General features: G+C 40.9%; 2 protein-coding genes across 17 annotated transcripts in view; both read left to right on the plus strand.

The window, feature by feature from the left end:
- The window catches only part of nrcama (neuronal cell adhesion molecule a), a 39233-nt gene extending 31998 nt beyond the window's left edge, over positions 1–7235 (plus strand). For 7 of the 16 annotated variants that reach the window (XM_077545456.1, XM_077545458.1, XM_077545469.1 and 4 more), the window contains 7 exons: positions 47–79; positions 1154–1222; positions 1779–1901; positions 2006–2161; positions 2427–2558; positions 3310–3388; positions 3957–7235. In XM_077545456.1, the coding sequence (XP_077401582.1) occupies positions 47–79; positions 1154–1222; positions 1779–1901; positions 2006–2161; positions 2427–2558; positions 3310–3388; positions 3957–4191 (827 nt within the window). In that variant the 3' untranslated portion in view covers positions 4192–7235. The remainder of the gene's footprint in view (positions 1–46; positions 80–1153; positions 1223–1778; positions 1902–2005; positions 2162–2426; positions 2559–3309; positions 3389–3956) is intronic. The other 9 variants (XM_077545466.1, XM_077545463.1, XM_077545467.1 and 6 more) reach the window with 2 other exon arrangements.
- A 553-nt stretch (positions 7236–7788) lies between these two features.
- cntn1b (contactin 1b) lies at positions 7789–19455 on the plus strand. Its single transcript, XM_077545470.1, has 24 exons — positions 7789–7949; positions 8997–9058; positions 9189–9224; positions 9318–9444; positions 9588–9769; positions 10161–10256; positions 10334–10546; positions 11823–11922; positions 12051–12235; positions 12307–12431; positions 13181–13298; positions 13370–13520; positions 13599–13726; positions 15155–15327; positions 15409–15532; positions 15605–15772; positions 16065–16214; positions 16327–16397; positions 16480–16732; positions 18056–18177; positions 18237–18426; positions 18518–18639; positions 18810–18966; positions 19037–19455. The coding sequence occupies exons 2-24, from the start codon at positions 9001–9003 to the stop codon at positions 19111–19113; spliced, it is 3126 nt and encodes a 1041-aa protein (XP_077401596.1). The 5' UTR covers positions 7789–7949; positions 8997–9000; the 3' UTR covers positions 19114–19455.
- The last annotated feature ends 479 nt before the right edge of the window (positions 19456–19934 follow it).

Genomic DNA, 19934 nt, shown 5'->3' on the forward strand with positions numbered 1-19934 from the left:
AACCTCCTTTGTCGCCACTTTCTCTTTTCTTTCCTTCTTTCTCAAGCTCATACTCGTACCGCTGTCGAGACGGGCAAAGGTAACCTGCGTAGATCATTTTAGTCGCCCGGCATGTTAAAACGTCTGATGTAAATAAATAGGGGATAGCGTAGCATATGTAACGTTATACGCTAACCAAAAGCGATTTGTAGCAAAATGTTTAGTTTGTGTCTAAAAATTACATTTTGAGTTCATCTAGACTCATTGTTATTTAAGTTTCCTTTTTTTTTTTTTATGAATTTCTGACTAAATTTCTTAACTTAAGACAGTGGTTCTTAACCTGGGTTCAATCAAGCCTTAGGGATTCAGTGGAGGTCATGTGGAGGTCATGGTGATCCAAAGTAAACCTAATCTCTTGGATTTGAAAAAAAATCAATCATATGTTATTTTTCAACAAAGAAAGGTTAAGAACCGCCGTTCTAAGACAGCAAGAAGCCACTTTTTTGTTGTTTTTATACTTTTTGAATACTGAATATGTCATAACATGCATGATGATCCTGCATGTGCTTATTTCACTGCCGCACTAAAGCAGAGGTGGGCAAATTAGGGCCCGTGGGCCACATCTGATCATTTACATTTTCACGCGTATAGTATTTGTAGCATTAATTTAGCCTTCGCCACCCCCTGAAAAAATGGTTCATGAAAATGTCTGTTTTCATTTTATTTTTGTGTGTGTATTTACCTCATTTATCTCAATTGGTTAAATAACTGATTAGTTCATGTGAAGGAATTATTAGTAAATAAACTATTTGCTCTGCGATTGGCTGACGACTAGTCCAGGGTGTATATCATAAATGTATAAATATTCAATTATTTAAAAAAACACATTTTAACTTCTTCTTCTTCTTTTTTTTTTTTTTAACCTCATTGAGAAATTATCTGGCCCATCTATGTAAAAAAATAATCAAAAGTGACCTTTGAACTTTAACATTTGCCCTCCCCTGCTTTAGAATGATGTGCTGCATCTATGTAATAATAATAATAATAATAATAATCATAATCAAATCGCTTGCTGTCTCCACTTTTGCTATGGTGTGACAAGAGTGCTCTTGAACCTCTGCTTGTTCGCCGGTCACTTTCTTTGTGTTGTCTGACTCTTTCCGTGTTCTTTCAGGCCCCACTGAGCCCCCTCCTCACCCAACCTTCCCCGTCACTCAGTCTGCACTCCCCCCGCTTCACAAGGGTACACAACGTTCCCTATGTCGCTATCTGTGGTGCTGGTACTTAAGCTGAAATGATGTATTTGTAATATAATATATATATATATAATATAAAGCACTCACAAAAAGTTATTAGTCATGTCAGCCTTTTGGGGGAAATTTCAAGATGAGCCTAAAATGCTGTATAAGCAAAATGTTGCTTTTTTTTTTTTTTACTTTTCCTTCTTTTTTGTGTTATGAGTGTGTTGGACACACACGATCACAAACGATCACACGATGTTAAAAAGGTTCATCAGGACAGAGGTGGCAAATCTAGGTTCAGAAAGTAAAAACCCTGCCACAGTTTAGCTTTAGCCCCCAGGCGCTAGCTAGCGAGCTAGCTAGCTCCCATGGTGCTTGTTTACCTGCTAGGGAGCTAGCTAGCTAACTAGTATCAATGGCTAAAGCCAAACTGTGGCAGGGTTTTTACTTTCTGGACCTGGATTTGTCACCTAATATCCCTAATTTATTTTCTGTGTAGTGTATTATTCCAACACTTGGGAATAAAAACCTCCCCCCCCCCTTCTGTTGTGTATTTAGCGCCCTCTTTAGCTCCTGTGTTTGGCATAGTGAACACATCAGTTTCGGAGGAGTGCGCAGTGATCACTTGGGAATACTTTGGACACCATAAGAACATTTATGTGGAATACACGGTAGAAAACAGTAAGGCTCCCGCTTGGTGTTTGCAGCAATACAATTTTCAAATTTCCGCCATCTGTTCGGGAAGTAAACGTGTCTGCTCTCCAACCCACAACTTTCGATTTCAGGTAAAGAGGACTGGAAAAAGGAGTCTGTAAACGGCTCTCACTCGCATATTTTAAAAGGGTTAAAGCCGGGGACGTCCTATAGGGTGCGCGTGGTAGCTCGAGACCCGGCCGGGCCGACGCTCCACACCACAAATGAAGAAGTGGTTACAGTGCCAGGTGAGGCGGCATGCCTCAGCGTAGTTCTTTTTGTCTCATTAGTCCCATTCATCATCTCAGAATCTCGTTTGACTCGCATGTCAAGTCGCACTGAAAGAATCGCTGACATTTTCATTTTCCTCTTCCTGTTCCTTTTTATTTCCCTTATTTCTCTTCATCAGTGCAAAGTAATCCATTTTATGTCCACGTCATTATCTACTTCCAATGTTGTTGTTTTTTCCGCACACTTTTTTCAAAACGGGCTTGATCTTTGTGCGTTTTGTAGCCGTGCCCAGTCGACATGTGGACATCGCCACGCAAGGCTGGTTCATCGGGCTCATGTGCGCAATCGCTCTGCTCATCCTGGTGCTCCTCATCGTCTGCTTCATCAAGAGGAACAAGGGCGGCAAATATCCAGGTACTCAACACAGGCTTAAATGTTATAGACTACACTACTGTATGTATATGGCATGTGTATGTATGTACGCTCTAAAAACTGTTGGGTCAGAAATAACCAAAATTGGGTCAAAACGGGATCGCCCAAACTTTTTGGTTTGTTTATTTAACCCAAAACGTTTGGGCAAATTAATAACTTGCGGGGGAAAAAAAAAATTCTAGGTGTTTTTTTTTTTTTTTTTTACTACTTTTAGATTGTACGCCCTTAAAACTGCTGGGTCCAAAAGGGACCAACCTGCTACTTAGGGCAATTTGATCCAACTTTGGGTTGTTTTCTATCAAAAAACGAAAAATGGGTCAAAATTGACCCAAAAATAATGCCAGTCCAGTTTTGGAGCAAAATTGGGTTTTTTTTTTTTTACTCTGTAGTGTTTAGAGTAAATCTTTTGGTGTTAAATAAATAAGTCAAAAAAGTTTGGTCGGTCCCTTTTTGACCCAATTTGGGTTCTTTTTGACATAACTGTTTTTAGAACATATGTATGTATTCATGTGAATGTATGGTATATGTACATTTATATACATAATACGCAATACACATACCAATACTTACTGTATACAGGATGTACACACACACACACACACACACTGTACAGTATATGTCTTTAATATAGAAGTACCATAGTTGGTTATATATATGTAAATGTCTTCATGTCTGCATTTGGACTTAAACAAAGAGCCTATTAATTGGAGTCGTTTGTGTGTGTAATCACAAGTGAAAGAGAAAGAAGAAGCCCACCAAGACCCAGAAATCCAGCCCATGAAGGAGGACGATGGCACATTTGGAGAATACAGGTGAGACAGAAAAACGTTTTTTTTTTTTTGTTTTTTTTAACTTATTCCTTTTGGTACTTTCTCATTTAATGTGGTTATTTGTACATAGAACATTGTGCGAAGCTGCAGAGACATCAGCGGAACCCTTTGCCAAACACGCCACAGAGGCAAGGCTGAATCGAAACTAACAAAAAGCACATTATTTATCCACTTTAACAAACTCAATGCCATTGTCTCTTTTAGTTGAAGTTGTCGAGAGAAAAAAATGTTAGTTAGTTGTCTTTCCTTGTGTAATTAGCATTAGCTCGCTTATTCCACACTTGGCCACGCCCCACTTCTCTGTCAGCCAATCAGCCTCCAGCAAAGGGTTTTATTATTATTATTATTTTTTTTTTTTTACGTAAATAAGTTTCATATTGTTGTGGCCGTCATTTTTTAGATGATGGGTGTGTTTTGAGGCTGCTCTGTTTTATTTTGTATTTTCATCAAGTGTGATATCTTGTAGTAATTCATTCCCCTTCTCCAATATTCAGTTTTCTAAAAAGAAAGGTTTCTGAATGATGTTTTTTTATTTATTTTTTTATAACAGTGACACAGAAGACCACAAGCCGCTGAAGGGCAGCCGGACGCCGTCCAACGGCACGGTGCGGCGCGACGAGAGCGACGACAGCCTGGTGGACTACGGCGAGGGCGGGGACGGCCAGTTCAACGAGGACGGCTCCTTCATCGGCCAGTACAGCGGCAAGAAGGAGAAGGACACGCACGAGGGCAACGAGAGCTCCGAGGCCCCGTCGCCCGTCAACGCCATGAACTCTTTTGTCTAAATCACCCACCCCCTACCCCGTCGTTCGTGCGTGGACGCTTGAACTTTGACCGCGGATGGCCCATCATCTCCTTCCACCCCGACACTGTCGCACCTCCTGAGCAAACTCGGCAAAGATGGACACCAGCGCCCAGAGGGTGTTGAAGGAACGACTCTTTAGAGAAGCAATAGAGAAAGGAATGTATCAGGAGCTTTGGCCGTATGAGTGTGTGTGCGTGCGTGTGAGAGATTGCACCATTTGATATCCTTTGCTAACATTTCTATCCAACCGCAAATCATCCAAACACGTGTGCAGGCGATTATGCATTGAAACACACATTAACTGCATGGAGTCCATCGTGATGCTGCTGTTGTTGTCACGGGAAGGTGCCGAGTTTTTTTTTTTTTTTTTTTTGTATTCAGCCATCCCAAAGTCTTATTAGATGGCGTACAGTGGATTTGGAGGGATGATTAAATTCACCAATGGGAGAAGAAGAAAAAAAACTCAGCCACAGTGGTATGCACATTTTAATGATGAGTTCTTGATCAATTGGATCTCACTAGATCAGTGTTTATTGACCTTTATTAGCCAAGGGCACATCTTTTAGATTAGAAAAATCTCACCGCACACCACCAAATAAAAATGTACTCCAAAGTATATTTAGTACAGCTGCTACGTGTACTTAAAGTCCCTCTAAAGTGAAAATTTATTGGCCAATTCTATAAAACGAGCCTTACAAAAAATAATCCAAGAGCAAAAAGTAATCCTGATTGGATGAAGTAGCTAACCCAACGCTGGGTCCAAAGAGGATTGAGCCAATGCTAAAGTGAAAATCTATTGGCCAATTCTATAAAACGAGGTTTACAAAAAATAATCCAAGAGCAAAAAGTAATCCCGATTGGATGAAGTAGCTAACCCAACGCTGGGTCCAAAGAGGATTGAGCCAATGCTAAAGTGAAAATCTATTGGCCAATTCTATAAAACGAGCCTTACAAAAAATAATCCAAGAGCAAAAAGTAATCCCGATTGGATGAAGTAGCTAACCCAACGCTGGGTCCAAAGAGGATTGAGCCAATGCTAAAGTGAAAATCTATTGGCCAATTCTATAAAACGAGGTTTACAAAAAATAATCCAAGCGCAAAAAGTAATCCCGATTGGATGAAGTAGCTAACCCAACGCTGGGTCCAAAGAGGATTGCGCCAATGCGAAAGTGAAAATCTATTGGCCAATTCTATAAAACAAGCCTTACAAAAAATAATCCAAGAACAAAGAGTAATCCCGATTGGATGAAGTAGCTAACCCAACACTGGGTCCAAAGAGGATTCAGCCAATGCTGGGTTATGCCCCATTATGTTGGGTCAAGTTTTTGATCCCACAAGGGGCAATAAAGTTAACGCTATCAAGAAACGGGTTACTAGGTTGAAAATATAACTATGTGACCCAATTAGATGTTGGGTTTGATCCCTGATCCTGTTACCCAAAGTCATCACTGAGCCATCAGTGTTGTCTATCCAAAATTGTGACCAGCTTCAGTTATTCAGCCAAATCCAAACTTCAACCCAGTTTGATGGGTCACAATAAATAACCCAATCTGCTCAAAACCCACAGCTACCAAGCCAGGGGGTTAAGAAAACAACCCAGCATTAATTGGGTTACTTTTGCCAACTAATTAGGTCAATGTGAGCAATTTATTTATTTATTTTTTGTTTAGTACAAAAAAACGTTTAGTACAAAATGAAAGCCCCAAAAAAAAAAAGTTGCATTGACCCAATTGGGCTATTTTTGACCCAGCTGTTTTGAGCATGTAATCACTGAAATGGTGACCGTTTAACAAATAAGCTATACAATTCAGTACTACATTGTTCTCAGTCTTGGCACATTTTCAGGAATTTTCTTCAAACATGTTTAGAAACAAATCTCTGAATTCACTTTACAGGGTCTTGAAATATTTCTTCGATTGCGCAGCTGTACCGAACGGTATGGCTGGTGATGTACATATTTCGATCGTTATGAATACAAATGTGGAATGTCAAGTGCAAGGTCAAAAATATTTCTTCATAATAGCACTTCAAGTTAAAATGGCGGATTGGGAAAATGTTCCTAATGATGCTGAATGTGGAAAAGGAAAGTAGTAGTTGTACGGTTGACACTGGTACATCTATGGTCAATATGTTGTTTACAAAGAAATGTGGGTGCATGAGTGCGATTGTAGGTCCATGTGTGTGTGTGTGCGTGCACATGCATGTGTTAAACGTGCGTCCCGCCTATTTCCTTCCAGGACTCTCGTCTGCTCGTCCCCAACTTTCAAACACGGAGAATTTTTGGTTTTCGTTCCCGCTGTGTCGTTTATCATAACTTGCATCAAGTTTTTACGTCGTGTCAGCTTTCCGTGTGTGTTTTTATTTTGTAAATAACTGGTTTGACCTGAGTGTGGAAAAAACAACCCAGCTGCATTGTGGGTTGTGAGACTGGGATTATTTACGGTTTTTATTTGCTGTGAATTTTTCTTTATTCTTCTTAAAGTGAACTCACACGCTCGAAATGAGATTATTTTGCTCGTGGCGGAGCTCTGGTGTCACCTGTCTTGTTTGTGCACTTTTTTTTAAATATATTAAATGCACACACATTCACAGGATGCATCCTTTAAATCTAACTTGAAGTTCTGTCAAGTGTTTGAAACACCATTTTGACAAAACTACAGCAAGAAAAATGCTGACTTGACACATTTAGTACCCTGACAAAACTTTCTTTCTTTTTTTTGTGCCACCTCCAGTGAAATGACTGTTCATGTCATGTGTACGCTATTATACGTGAGAAGCATGAGAGAGGCTGTTCAGTGGTTTACTCTTCAATATAACACAACAAACAAATATTTTGTATTTTAAATGAAGTTAAAACAGGAAAAAAGTATAATAAATGTTGGCTTCAAGATTTCAAATTGGCATCAGTTGTTTCCTCAAGCAGCCACTTCATTAGGTACCAGGAAATGTAAATTCATCATTTCATGTTTAATTGGTGATTGGCTCGTTGGTTGAAATGAGTAAAAGCTTTACTGGTGGTCTGAAGTTTCTATTTAATTCTTTTTTCTTTTACTTACACTTACGTACGTCTAAATATGCACAGTTAAGTCAACGTCCAATCCGCCGTTATCCTTTTCCGTATTCCTTCAAAATAAGACTTCCGGCCAACAGGAAATTGCTAATTTATCGAAAATTTGGCCCAAACAAAACAAAGCGTCGTCGTTTTCCTTTACAGTGATGTTATTTGTACTTGCTGAGAAGTATTTGTAACCAAAACACTAGAAACACCTCTTAAAACACTTATTTTTCTTTGTAACCATGCATGCGGTGGAATTTACAGCATAATTAGATTGTGTGCACAGGCTGAGATTAAACGTGCCCCCTGATTCCAACCCTCTTAACAAACACACACAGTGTAAAATACAAGAGTTGTATGACGCCTGCATTTTCAAAGTTAACAATGCTCTTTTTGTAATGTAATTCTAATTTAATGTCATCCTAATCATATAGTCGCGACGAATAACATCATCCCAGTCCTGTTTCAGATCATCCGTCTCCAGCAGCTGTCACGCATTTCTCCCATCACTGTTTTCTGATTGGCCAGCTGCGATCACGTGTCACCCTCGCCCTCTGCTCCAATGGAAAAGTTACCTCTGCTCTGGATGGGTTTGTGTGTGTGCGGGACGATGCGTCTCGGGTCCAGGTGTGCCAGGCCCAAAGAAGCATTCACGTTTTATACACAACGTTAACAAGAAAAAGGTAAGACGGATGTTTTTGTGCGTGTTTGTGCGCGATTGTGGTGCGTTTTATGGCGTGAGGAGAGGAGAGTGCGGAAACTGAAGTGGACCGGGTGGTGGTACCGGATTACCGCAATGCAGAGCAGCCGGTGCAGTCGTCATCGGGGTGCGCACTTTCTTACTTTTTTTTTCTTGTTTATTTTAGTCAGCGACAAAAAATATATAATAATAATTCGAAAACAACCCCCCAAAAAAACTGTAGCCTATTGCAAGTACACAGACTGGGGTGGGTGGGGGGTTGCATAAAATAAGAATAATTTAGAATGCGTGATTTTGAATGTAAGGGCACGTTTGTATTTTGCAGTAAAAATATATAATATATAATAGAATTACTTTTGTTGTGCAACAAAAAACAACAACAACATTGAAGGCACAAAAGGGATTAATCATCAAATAGGTCCTGTAAAGGTCAGAGCCTGTTTCGATGTCCTCCTCATCTTTTTTTTTTTTTTAATTCATTCAGTGACCTAAATTTGCTCTAGTCTATCCCAAAGAGGATCTATGGCGGGATTACATGGCGAGTAAAGCAGCACATTGTGATGGTGAGGGCAGATTGACTGACCGTGTGCAAGCTGCATTTCATTTTATTATTTTATTGCATTTGTATTTCGAAATAAGACAGAAAAAAAATATTACGAGCACGTTCTAGCCTATATAGTGCGGATGTACACCAAATTGCAGTCCTTTATTAAAAAGGGCATGAGGGAACGTCTGCAGCTGGATGGGCGGTGAAGTGCAAGTTGTTTCTGCTGAGTCATCAGCAGTGCACGCAGCAGAACTGCATACTGAAAACTGCATGGGAGCATCCGTGTAGGACAATAACGTCATAAACAATAAATAAATAGCCCTACCATTTTTGAATGTATTGCCTGAATTGTGGTGTCAGTCTGTAGCACACAAATACACCAGCCAGAGACTTTATTAGACATAGTTGTGAATGGAGAGTCATTTACGAATAATGCAACAGATCACTATTTACATAAAGCACTTTTTTTTTTTTTTTATTCAGATTTATGATGGCTTCTACTGCCTTGTTGCTGCTGGCCCTTGTTTCCTTGGCACCCATCACAGGTAAAGTAGGCTGCATACGAACACCTATACAAATATATTATTATAATTATTTTTATTATTATTATTATTATTATTTAAAGGATGTCATAGTTTATTAACCTGCAACACTGTGATGTCGCCTTCTTCTCAGTGGCCGTCTTGTTTGGGCCGCCCAGGATATTTGGGGGTGAGTTCTGTAAAAAAAAAAAATAAAATAAAATCCTTTCTCGTTATTATTTTTGTATATTTATCATGATTGCTGTTGTTATGTAATATTTAGAGGAAGCTACAGGCTACGGGCCCATATTTGAGGAAGAGCCAGTTGATGTGGTTTATACCGAGGACTCCCCCGATGGGCGGATCTCCATGAACTGCAGGGCCCGGGCCAACCCGCCAGCCTCATACAGGTGAGTGTATGCAGATGATATGCAAATGTACATGCCATAGGTGACAAAATATACTGTATGCAAATCTTCATTTCCCTCTATGTGCGCTGTGATTGGCTAACGAGACCGGTCAAAGCGTACCTAATGTAGTGTCCGCCTGCTAGGTGGCGCCGTGACAACTGGGAGATCAAGCTGATGGAGCAGCCGGATGAGCACTACAGCTTGGTGGGGGGCAACTTGGTCATCAGCAACCCGAGGCAGAAGAAGCACGCCGGCACGTACATCTGCGTGGCTCGCAACATCTACGGCACGGTCATCAGCAAGGAGGCCCGCGTCAAGTTTGGATGTGAGAACATACAAAGCCATAAGAAAGATGTTGACGTGATTAACTATTTGACTGCCAAAAACGTTAAATAACGTTTAGTAAAATCCTATGGAGGAGTGCCAAAGACGTTAAAAGACGTTTTTTTCAAAACAGAGGTGAAACTAACCATTTTCTATTGTTGATTACTGAAAAACGGAATAAGGTAGAAACAAACTTTTTTTTCTGATGAAAGATGAGAGTCCAATCTTTCATTTGGTAGTATGTGTGTTTCCATAGTCCAAACACATAATTTTCTGTGGACCTTGAAAGATCAGTCAAAAATGCTTAAATCGGCTGGCACCCATGGCATCCCTTTTCTGAAAACGTCTGGCAGTCAAAGAGTTAAATGAGTGGATGTTTTTCTGTGTTGAAGTTCTGGAGGAGTTTCCTCAAGAGGAGAGAGACCCGGTCACAGTAAAAGAAGGCCAGGGGGCGGTTCTGCTGTGCGCCCCTCCCAAGGCGTGGCCAGGTGTGTGTGGTCGCATCGTGTCAACAGCTGCTCCTCCGCTGCGCTGCTCTGGGAAACGTGTCTTTTTTTCCTTTCAGAGGAGGTGTCGTACCGCTGGATCTTCAACGAGTTCCCCGTGTTCCTCAACATGGACCGCCGCCGTTTCGTCTCGCAGAGGACCGGCAACCTGTACATCTCCAAGGTGGAGGCTCAGGACGCCGGCAACTACTCGTGTTTCGTCTCCAGCCCCGTGCTGGGGAAGAGCGTCTTCTCCAAGTTCATCCCTCTCATCCCGTTGCCGCCAGACGATGGTGCGTCAAACAGATACTTGTGTCAAAAACAACCCCCCACCCCCTTAATTTCTTCGATGAGAAAAAGCAGTTTATGGGGGGGGGCACAGTGTGTGATCTGGAAAAAAACACCACAGCACATAGCGACATAAAAAAAAAAAACAATATTACAGACACACTTGTGGGAGGGCTGCGCGATGTCGAGGGAGCACACACGCTGACTGACACACACACGGCATTATTGTATTTTCATTCAATAAGGCAGCATTTGACACATTTTTGTGAAATTGTTTCTACTGCACTCAAAAATTCCACCTTAATATGTGCTTCCAACACTACAGCTGTGCTTAAGTTTTGACGTCATATTTTCCTTGTAGCTTGGCCATTGCTTGAAAGTGGCTCTGGATCATCACCCAGACTAGCTTCAAAGTCATAGACCAGGGAGTCTGCAACCTTTAGTCTCATTCCTGTCCCTGTGGAGCTCTAAGAAAAAAAATTGTAGTTTTATTTTATTTTAACATATTTATTTTTATATACACATATTTTACATACATATATTTTTTTAAATATATATTTTTTAAATACTACAAATTAATCATTTATATTAAAAATGAATACAATTTTAGAGTCCAATTTTGTAAATTGTCAGAAAAAGAGAGATGAAAGGTAGATGTATTTTTTTTAAAACTACCTAATAATGTCCAAAAAGTGACCAAAACTGTCCAAAAAGGAAGAGAAAGAGCAGAAATTCATCATATAATGTCCACAAAATTGCTAAAAATGTATTTGAAAAAGAAAACATTCAAAAAGTAACCATGAAATGTCCACAAAATGTTTTTTAAAAAAAATTACAGCAAAATAGCCAGAAAAAAATAGCCCTAAATTGTCCAAAAAAGAAAGATGGGAGGCAAAAAAAATTATCATTATGTATCCATAAAATTGCAAAAAATGTCAGAAATTTGGCAGAAAAGTATAAAAATGTACGAAAAACGAAGTCTACCACACACAAAAAAAAGTAAATCCAAAATTTTAAGAGGAAATAAATGTGTACTTATTGGATGCTGTTCTCATATTTTTGTGTTGTAATGCAGCGCTTGGACATTTTGCAGCTCTGCACTCATTTTTGCTTTTTTATTTAGCCTAAAATGACTCTTTTGATCGGAAAGTTTGCTGACCCGTCATTGGCGGAGAAACTTCGACTTATCTTACCTTTGATTCATTTTGATGTCTAATTTCCAATTTCCGAGCGAGCAGGCACTTTTCAAAATTTCCCTTGAAAATGTTTTTGGTGCTTCAGGTGAGGAAAGAAAATACCCAGCAGACATCAGCGTGAAGTTCCCAGACACGACAGCCCTGCTCGCCTCCAACATCACGCTGGAATGCTTTGCTCTGGGGAAGTAGGTTTGATTGACACTTACTGGTTTCAAACTCAAATATGCTTCAAATCCGAGTAACTTTTTGCCATCCCCGCATTGTCATCATTTGGAAAGATTTTCACAAAAAAACATTTTTTTTCCTTCCACAGCCCCATCCCTCACATTGTCTGGAGGAAAGTGGACGCCACAGACTTGCCCCCCAACCACGAGATCAGCGAATCGGGCGCCGTGCTGCACCTTTACAACGTCCAATACGAAGACGTGGGAGGGTACGAGTGCGAGGCAATCAACACCAAAGGGAAGGACTGGCACAAGGCCTGGCTCTACGTGGAGTGTGAGTGCGCAACCCTCGGCGCTAGAATGGCGCTCAATGCGTTGAATTGAATCTTGAATTTTGTTGGCCAGCTGCTCCGGAGTGGGCCGAGACAATCAACAACACCCAAATGGACATCGGCTCGGAGCACACCATGCGATGCGTTGCTTCAGGGAAGCCTTTCCCGTTCATCCGCTGGTACAAAGATGGCTACATAGTGAGCATCCAATACTGTAGACATTGTATTTATGTATATATATTAGGGGTGTCAAAATTAGTGTGTTAATTTAAAGTTCCTTTACAGACACTCATTTTTGTTAATGACCGCACCTTACTTGGAAAGCCTGTACTGGAAGAATTCCAGTTGCAATACAGCAGAAAAATCCACATCAAAATGTATCAGTAATAAATATAATAATAACGCATATATTCGTGGAGATTTGTGGGGTCAAGTTGTATTTCACAATTTTAAAAATGTGCAGAATTTCACAAGTTACTTCATGTTAAAGATTAGATAGCTTTTAATACGAAAAGAAAAATGCACTGAGCTGTCACCAACATCTGACAAATACAATGATGCCATCTAGTGGCAGAAAAATGACAAATCACAAATCAATATCACGCTCGTTTTTTTTTTTTTTTTACCATGCAGTACATCTTTTTAATTTGAACTCAATTTTATGAATTATTATAAAATTATTGTATCAATGACTAAAAGACGCAGCCATATTTCTCATTATTTATTTATTTATTTTTTAACTTTTATAATAATAAGAGCATGAAAACTATTTTATTGTACATTGTATTGTACATTCAGAACAGATATAAAATTTGCATTATTATTAATAATGATTAAAAAAATTAATCGCCTGACACCCCTGTGTGTATATATATATATATATTAGGAATGTTTGATACCACTTTTTTTTATACGACTTACATGAACTCCATGTAAAATTTCCCCAGACAGGAAAAGGTGAGCTCAAGTTCTCCAGCCTGACGTTTGATGACTCCGGGATGTACCAGTGTATTGCCGAAAACTACTGGGGCATCAAATACGCCAACGCTGAGCTGCGAGTCATCGGTGAGCCCAAACAAAACACGTAGTCGTTTTTCTACCTGCAACGTGGTGCCCTTTAAACTTCCTCATTTCAGCCTGCGCTCCAACATTCGAGTACAATCCCCTGAAGAAGCAGCTCCTCGGTGCCCGAGACGGCCGCGTGTTGATCGAGTGTAAACCTCGAGCGGCCCCCAGGCCCCGTTTTACTTGGACCAAGGGCAAAGAGCTGCTCTACAACAGTTCCCGGTCGGTGACGCGCATCACTGCTTTTAAAACGTCTCGCTTCTTCTCATCACCGCTAACGTCGATTTTGCTTTTTTGCAGCATCTCCATCATGTTTGACGGCACGCTGGAGATCCTTAATGCCACGAAAAACGACGAAGGCTTCTTCACATGCTTTGCTGAGAATGACAGAGGGAAGGCCAACAGCTCTGGTTATCTCACCATCACGGGTCAGTTACAGATGGATGGATAAGAATATCTACACTCTAAAAAATGGTCAAAATGGATAGATCCTCTACTTTGGTCCATTGGACCCGACTTTGAGTCAAAACTTGAGTCATTTTGTATAAAACAACCCAGAAGACTGTGTCACATCCTTGACATGGGTCAATTTGAACCATCTTTCTGGGTTGATTTGAACAAAAAAAAAGAAGTTAATTTTGTATAAAACAACCAGGAAAGTTGGGTCAGATTCTCTACTTGATGCAATTTGGAACCGTCTTCCTGGGTTGTTTTGCACACAAAAAAGGCTCATTTTGTATATATCAACCCATAAAGTTGGGAGTCTACTTGGGTTCATTTGACCCAGTTTTGACCCAAAATTGGGTCAAATGAATTTTCAATCATTTTGCGTAAAACAACCCAGGAAATTGGGTCAGATCCTCGACTTGGGTCAATTTGACCCAACTTACTGGTTTGATTTGTGTCCCCCCCCCCCCCCCCGGTCTCCCCCAAAAAACATTAATTTTGTATAAATAAACCCAGAAAGTTGGGTTGGATCCTCTACTTTGGGTCAATTTGAACCATCTTTCTGGGTTGATTTGAAAAAAAAAAAAAAGAAGCAAATTTTATATAAAACAACCCAGAAAGTTGGGTCAGATCCTCTACTTGATGCAATTTGGAACCATCTTCCTGGGTTGTTTTGCACACAAAAAAGGCTCATTTTGCATATATCAACCCATAAAGTTGGGAGTCTACTTGGGTTCATTTGACCCAGTTTTGACCCAAAATTGGGTCAAATGAATTTTCAATCATTTTGCGTAAAACAACCCAGGAAATTGGGTCAGATCCTCGACTTGGGTCAATTTGACCCAACTTACTGGTTTGATTTGCATCCCCCCCCGACCCCCCCCCCCCCCCAAAAAAAAATTAATTTTGTATAAATTAACCCAGAAAGTTGGGTCAGATCCTCTACTTTGGGTCAATTTTAACCATATTTCTGGGTTGTTTTGCACAAAAAAAGGATCATTTTGTATATAACAACCCATAAAGTTGGGAGATCCTCTACATGGGTTTATTTGACCCAATTTTGGGTCAAACATTGGGTTATTTTGTATAAAACAACACAGAAAATTGGGTTAGCTCCTCGACTTGGGTCAATTTTACCCAACTTTCTGGGTTGATTTGTATCATCTAAAAAAACTCGTTAATTTTGTATAAATTAACCCCCAAAAACCCAATTTTGGATCAAAATATTGTATAACACAATCCAGAATTGACCAATAAAGTGGATCGGTCCATTTTTGATCCATAATTAGTTTACTTTTGAACCAAGTGTTTTTAGAGTGTACTAATAAATAGAATGAATACAGATATGAGATCTAGACATTTGATGTATTTATCTAAAATAGTATTGTAACAAGTTCTTCCTTTCCCAGAGGCGACCAGCATTACGGCGGCTCCCGAAGACACGGAGGTGAAAGTGGGCGACGAGGTGGTCCTGGACTGCTCGGCCTCCTTTGACCCCTTGTTGGATATCACCTTCATCTGGGCCATTGACTTCCGGGTCATCGACTTTGACGGCGAGTGGCAACACTTTGAGCGCATCATGGTAGCGTCTTGATTACGTTCACGCGATAGTTTGGTGTCACCGAATCCAAAATTTTGCCAAAATGTTCTTGCTTTGCTGAAGAGCGAGGACGGCAGCGGGAAGCTGCGCATCAAGAACGCGCAAATCTGGCACGAGGGCCGCTACACGTGCACGGCTCAGACCGTGGTCGACAGCGACACGGCGTACGCAGACCTCAAAGTTGTGGGTCAGTCCAGTTTCGGTCTCTGTCAATCTAATTAGAAAGACAAAGAGGAGTAAATGTAGTTGCGTGTTGTAGGTGTCCCGGGGCCGCCCGGGGTCATCCGCGTGGAGGACATCGGCGACACGTGGGTGAAGCTGCTATGGACGAAAGGAGCCGAACACAACAGGCCCATTCTGTACTACACCATTCAGACCCGGCACTATTGGGCTCTGCATGAGGACGACTGGAGGAACGCCAGCACCTGTTTGTATCAAATTTGCAATTACAGCATCAAACCTGCAACCAGTTGACTACTGTTGCATTGTTCATTTGAAAAGGCTTTTACTGCAGCCTCTTTCAGTTCTTGTTTGTTTTGTAATACTTAACCCGTGGGCAGTATTTTATTTTGAACTGGCTTGGTCAGAACCAACAAAAAGCCAAACAATGGTCACAATAATGCCTAGGGGTTAAAGTTCATCAATATCATCACAGAGGCAGAAATGTGATCTGAAAAACTAGCGGGACGCCAATTTGCGTTAACTTGAGCGTCTTTCAGCGCCGACCGTCCTCGACGGCACCGTGGAACGGGCCGACGTCACCGACCTGTACGGCTGGATGGAGTATCAGTTTCGGATCATCGCCACGAATGAGTACGGCTCCGGAGAGGCCAGCATCCCCTCGCTCAAGATCAAAACTTGGGACGCTTGTAAGCACACGCATATCGCATGCTTACGGTCTATTCGTGTTCTTCTTTGCAATGTCTGCGCAACCTCTTACAAGTTAATTATATTTAATGGCATTTTTTTTTTCTCTCCTAGCACCGGTGGTCTCTCCCACAGATGTGGAAGGCTACGGCACTCGGAATGGCGAGATAATCATCACGTGGACGGTAAATGAATCCAACTTATGCAAGATATTTAGCAAATGTACTTTTTAGCACGGCTCTAACGACCTTGACCACCTCGCCACAGCCGGTGCAGCCCTGGTATTTTTATGGCAAGAAGTTCGGCTACATCGTGGCCTTCAAGCCTCACGACGGCTACGACTGGTGGTACGAGACCATCTCCGACCCGGAAACCAGGCGCTACGTTCACAAGGACTCCTTCTTCCTCCCCGGCGATGAGGACTTCCAGGTGCGGGAGTTCCAGGTGAAGATCAAGACCTTCAACGTGAAGGGAGACGGGCCCTACAGCCTCACCAAGGTCATCTACTACCCTCGAGATGGTAAGGATGATCAAGGCAAGACAGCTTTGTTTGTGTAGCGCATTTCATACGCAAAGACGAGGTAACTTCACATAATTCAATATTTTATATTTAAAGGCATTTAAAAACAAGAGTAAAGAGATAAAAAGTAGTTCACTAAAATTAATTAAGTGGAAGAACAAGAGTTGCTGTAAAATAATCACACTCAAAAATAACCCAAATTGGGTCAAGAATGGACCAACCCAACTTTTTTTTAACACCCTAAAAGCTTACAAAACAACCCAAAAACTGGGTAATTTTGTGGGTGATTCACATGACTCAACTTTCTGATATATTAAACCCCAGAAGTTGGGTCAAATTAAATGAATAACCCACAAATCAAACCATCTTTTGGGTTATTTATTTGATCCATCTTTTTGGGTTAGTTGAATAACCCAATTGAATTGGGTAAAAAAATGAACACACCAAACTTTTTTTTATGTCATTCAACTACAAATGCTTGGTCAAATTAAATTAATAACCCCCAAATCAACATAATTTTTGGGTTGTTTTGTGGAATATTCATTTGACCCAACTTTTTGGGTTATTTGAGTAACACAATTGAAATGGGTCAAAAATGAACCAACCAAACTTTTTTAGGTATTTAGCCTCAAACGTTGGGTCAAATTAAATTAATAACCCACAAATCAACCCAATTTTTGTGGAATATTCATTTGACCCAACTTTTTGGTTTATTTGAATAACCCAATTGAATTGGGTCAAAAATTAACCCCCCAAACGTTTTTAAGGTATTTAGCCCCAAATGCTGGGTCAAATTAAATGAATTACCCACAAAACCAACTTAATTTTTGTTATTCATTTCATTTTGAGTTGGTTTGAGGGTTATTCATTTGAACCAACTTTTTGGTTTAGTTGAATAACCATTTGAATTAGGGCAAAAATTTACCCAACGTTTTGAGGTATTTAGCCCCAAACGTTGGGTCAAATTAAATGAAACACCACAAATCAACCCAATTGTTGGGGGGTTATTAATTTGACCTTGGGTTGGTTTGAGGGTTATTAATTTGACCCAACATTTTGGGCTACAACAACCCAAAATGTTGAGTCGGTCCCTTTTTGACTCGGTTTGGGTTAATTTTGACTCGCATATACAGGCTGAACAAAAGAGGTCCACGATTGACCCTTAAGGGACCCCACGTCATGGCCATTCGATCAGATCTAAAACTTTAGTGCTCACTTTTTGAGTCCAGGGACTCCATACAGGGGAGACATTTTTCTAAGCACCCACTCCTTATCCTACCATGCGCATCCCTAAATACAAATGACTCTTTCTGTGTTCTCTAGTCCCCACAGAGTCTCCAACAGACGTCTATGCTCGGCCAGTGTCCTCTACCGAAGCTCTGGTGTGGTGGTTCCCGGTGGTGGACACGGGAACGGGCCTGCAGCAGTACATTGAGGGCTACCAGGTAGAAGCTTGACCAAATAGCTCATAAGTACCCGCTAGCTGACTTGTATTCCATGTCAGGTTAAATACTGGCGAAAGTACGACGACACGGAGCCGGGAGCCAATCGCATATTTGTTAACGCTACGGCAAACCAAACCAGGCTGGAGAACATGCTGCCTGACTCGCATTACCTCATCGAAGTCCGCGCCTTCAACGGGGCAGGACTCGGCCCGCCTGGCGAACACTGCGAGATGTTCACCAAAAGACCGCGTAAGACTCCCAGCAACGTGCCGCGAAGGCCTTAAATAAGACTTCCCTCCTGTTGGGATGGCTCTTAAATGCGAGACGTCTTTCTTCGCAGCGCCAGCGGAGCCCCCCAGGATGTGGCGCTTCATCTCCTGGACTGGAAAGTGGCTGTACGTGTGGTGGGATCACATCACGTACGACTGGTTCGGGAACGTGTCCTTCCCGCTCTATTACAAGGTCAGATCCGTGAAACCAGAACAAGCGTTTAAAACGTTGGTGCTCGGAGGTCACATCTTATTTTTAGAACAGACAAATGGGCCACATCCTTCTAAGAAGAGATGAAATTAAATGTGGTAAAAACTAGGCTCATTTAAAAAATAGGAAAAATTATCTCACCTCCTTTTCAGGTCATGTTCCGGAAGACGGGCTACATCTACGGGAAGGTCTACGTCACCGGCTGGCACTTCATAGATTTCCCCATGCCGCAGTTTGGTGACTACGAGCTTATGGTCCGCGGACGCTACGAGGGGGGCGACGGTCCCATCAGGACCATTAAACTCCTGGGTACGACTCAAGTAACAACAAGACATCTCAATCTGGCCTTTTGCTTCACATTTGCTCTGCTTCTCCTCAGGTAAGGCCTCCATGCTCACGCCCGCGCTGAGCTTCGTCACTGTAGTGCTGCTGGCGCTGTGCGTTGTGGGATTGTAGCGCCAAGACAAGAGATTCTGCTTCCCCTCTCACACCTCACATCGGTAGTACAAAAGACGATCTGGCATGCAACTTTGGATTTGAGGATGCAGCGTCTCTCTTCAAAACATCTCAACGACTTTGGTTTGCGTTTTTTTAAACGGCTTGTACTTGTTTGGAGTCAGCGTATAATGGAAAATCACTAGCAATCGATATTTATAAGAAGTACTATAACAAGCAATCAGATTGTATGTAAAGAGCTGTAAAATAGTGACAGTGATAGCTTGTAGGTGAGCAGAGGACAATGACCACTTACACGATTTAATGTACGTCTGTAATTTATTAAAACAATACTCCACCAATCTCCATGATGTTTTTATTCAACGTTTTTTAAAAGCACTTTATGAATCCTTTTTTTTTTTTTTTTTACCATTTTTGTCCAGTAAAACAGCAAACATTTTTCATTTTATTTCAAATTCTTTATTTTTCTTTTTTGAGGGGTTAAAATTTTTTTTTTTTATCAAAATTTGGAGATTCTTGCTTTTTGTTGGACAGTTTTTAATAGTTAGGTCGTTACTAAATGTCAAGTTTTTTATTTATTTACAGATTATAAATGTCTTGTAGTCTACACACTATAAATAGCACAAAAAAAGGAAGAAAAAAAATCTTACACTTCTGATTTAACAATCCCATGAACTGTCATGTATATTTTTAAACAGCAGATGGCGCCATTAGCCATGTGTGCAATACAAACAAGTTTCAATTTGCAGCTAACTACAAAATGTAATTTTTTAAGAAATTGCGTGTGAAATACTAGAATGCTGAATTTAAACAAATGGGAT

Source organism: Vanacampus margaritifer, chromosome 15 (assembly GCF_051991255.1).
Source record: "Vanacampus margaritifer isolate UIUO_Vmar chromosome 15, RoL_Vmar_1.0, whole genome shotgun sequence".
Taxonomy (NCBI): Eukaryota; Metazoa; Chordata; class Actinopteri; order Syngnathiformes; family Syngnathidae; genus Vanacampus; species Vanacampus margaritifer.

Bases quoted from the DNA above. Each gene is read 5' to 3' on its own strand.
- cntn1b (XM_077545470.1), top strand. From the start codon at position 9,001: ATGATGGCTTCTACTGCCTTGTTGCTGCTGGCCCTTGTTTCCTTGGCA. The intron at 10,257-10,333 runs GTGTGTGTGGTC...TTTTCCTTTCAG, and splicing joins CCCTCCCAAGGCGTGGCCAG to AGGAGGTGTCGTACCGCTGG. The intron at 13,521-13,598 runs GTCGGTGACGCG...GCTTTTTTGCAG, and splicing joins CTGCTCTACAACAGTTCCCG to CATCTCCATCATGTTTGACG.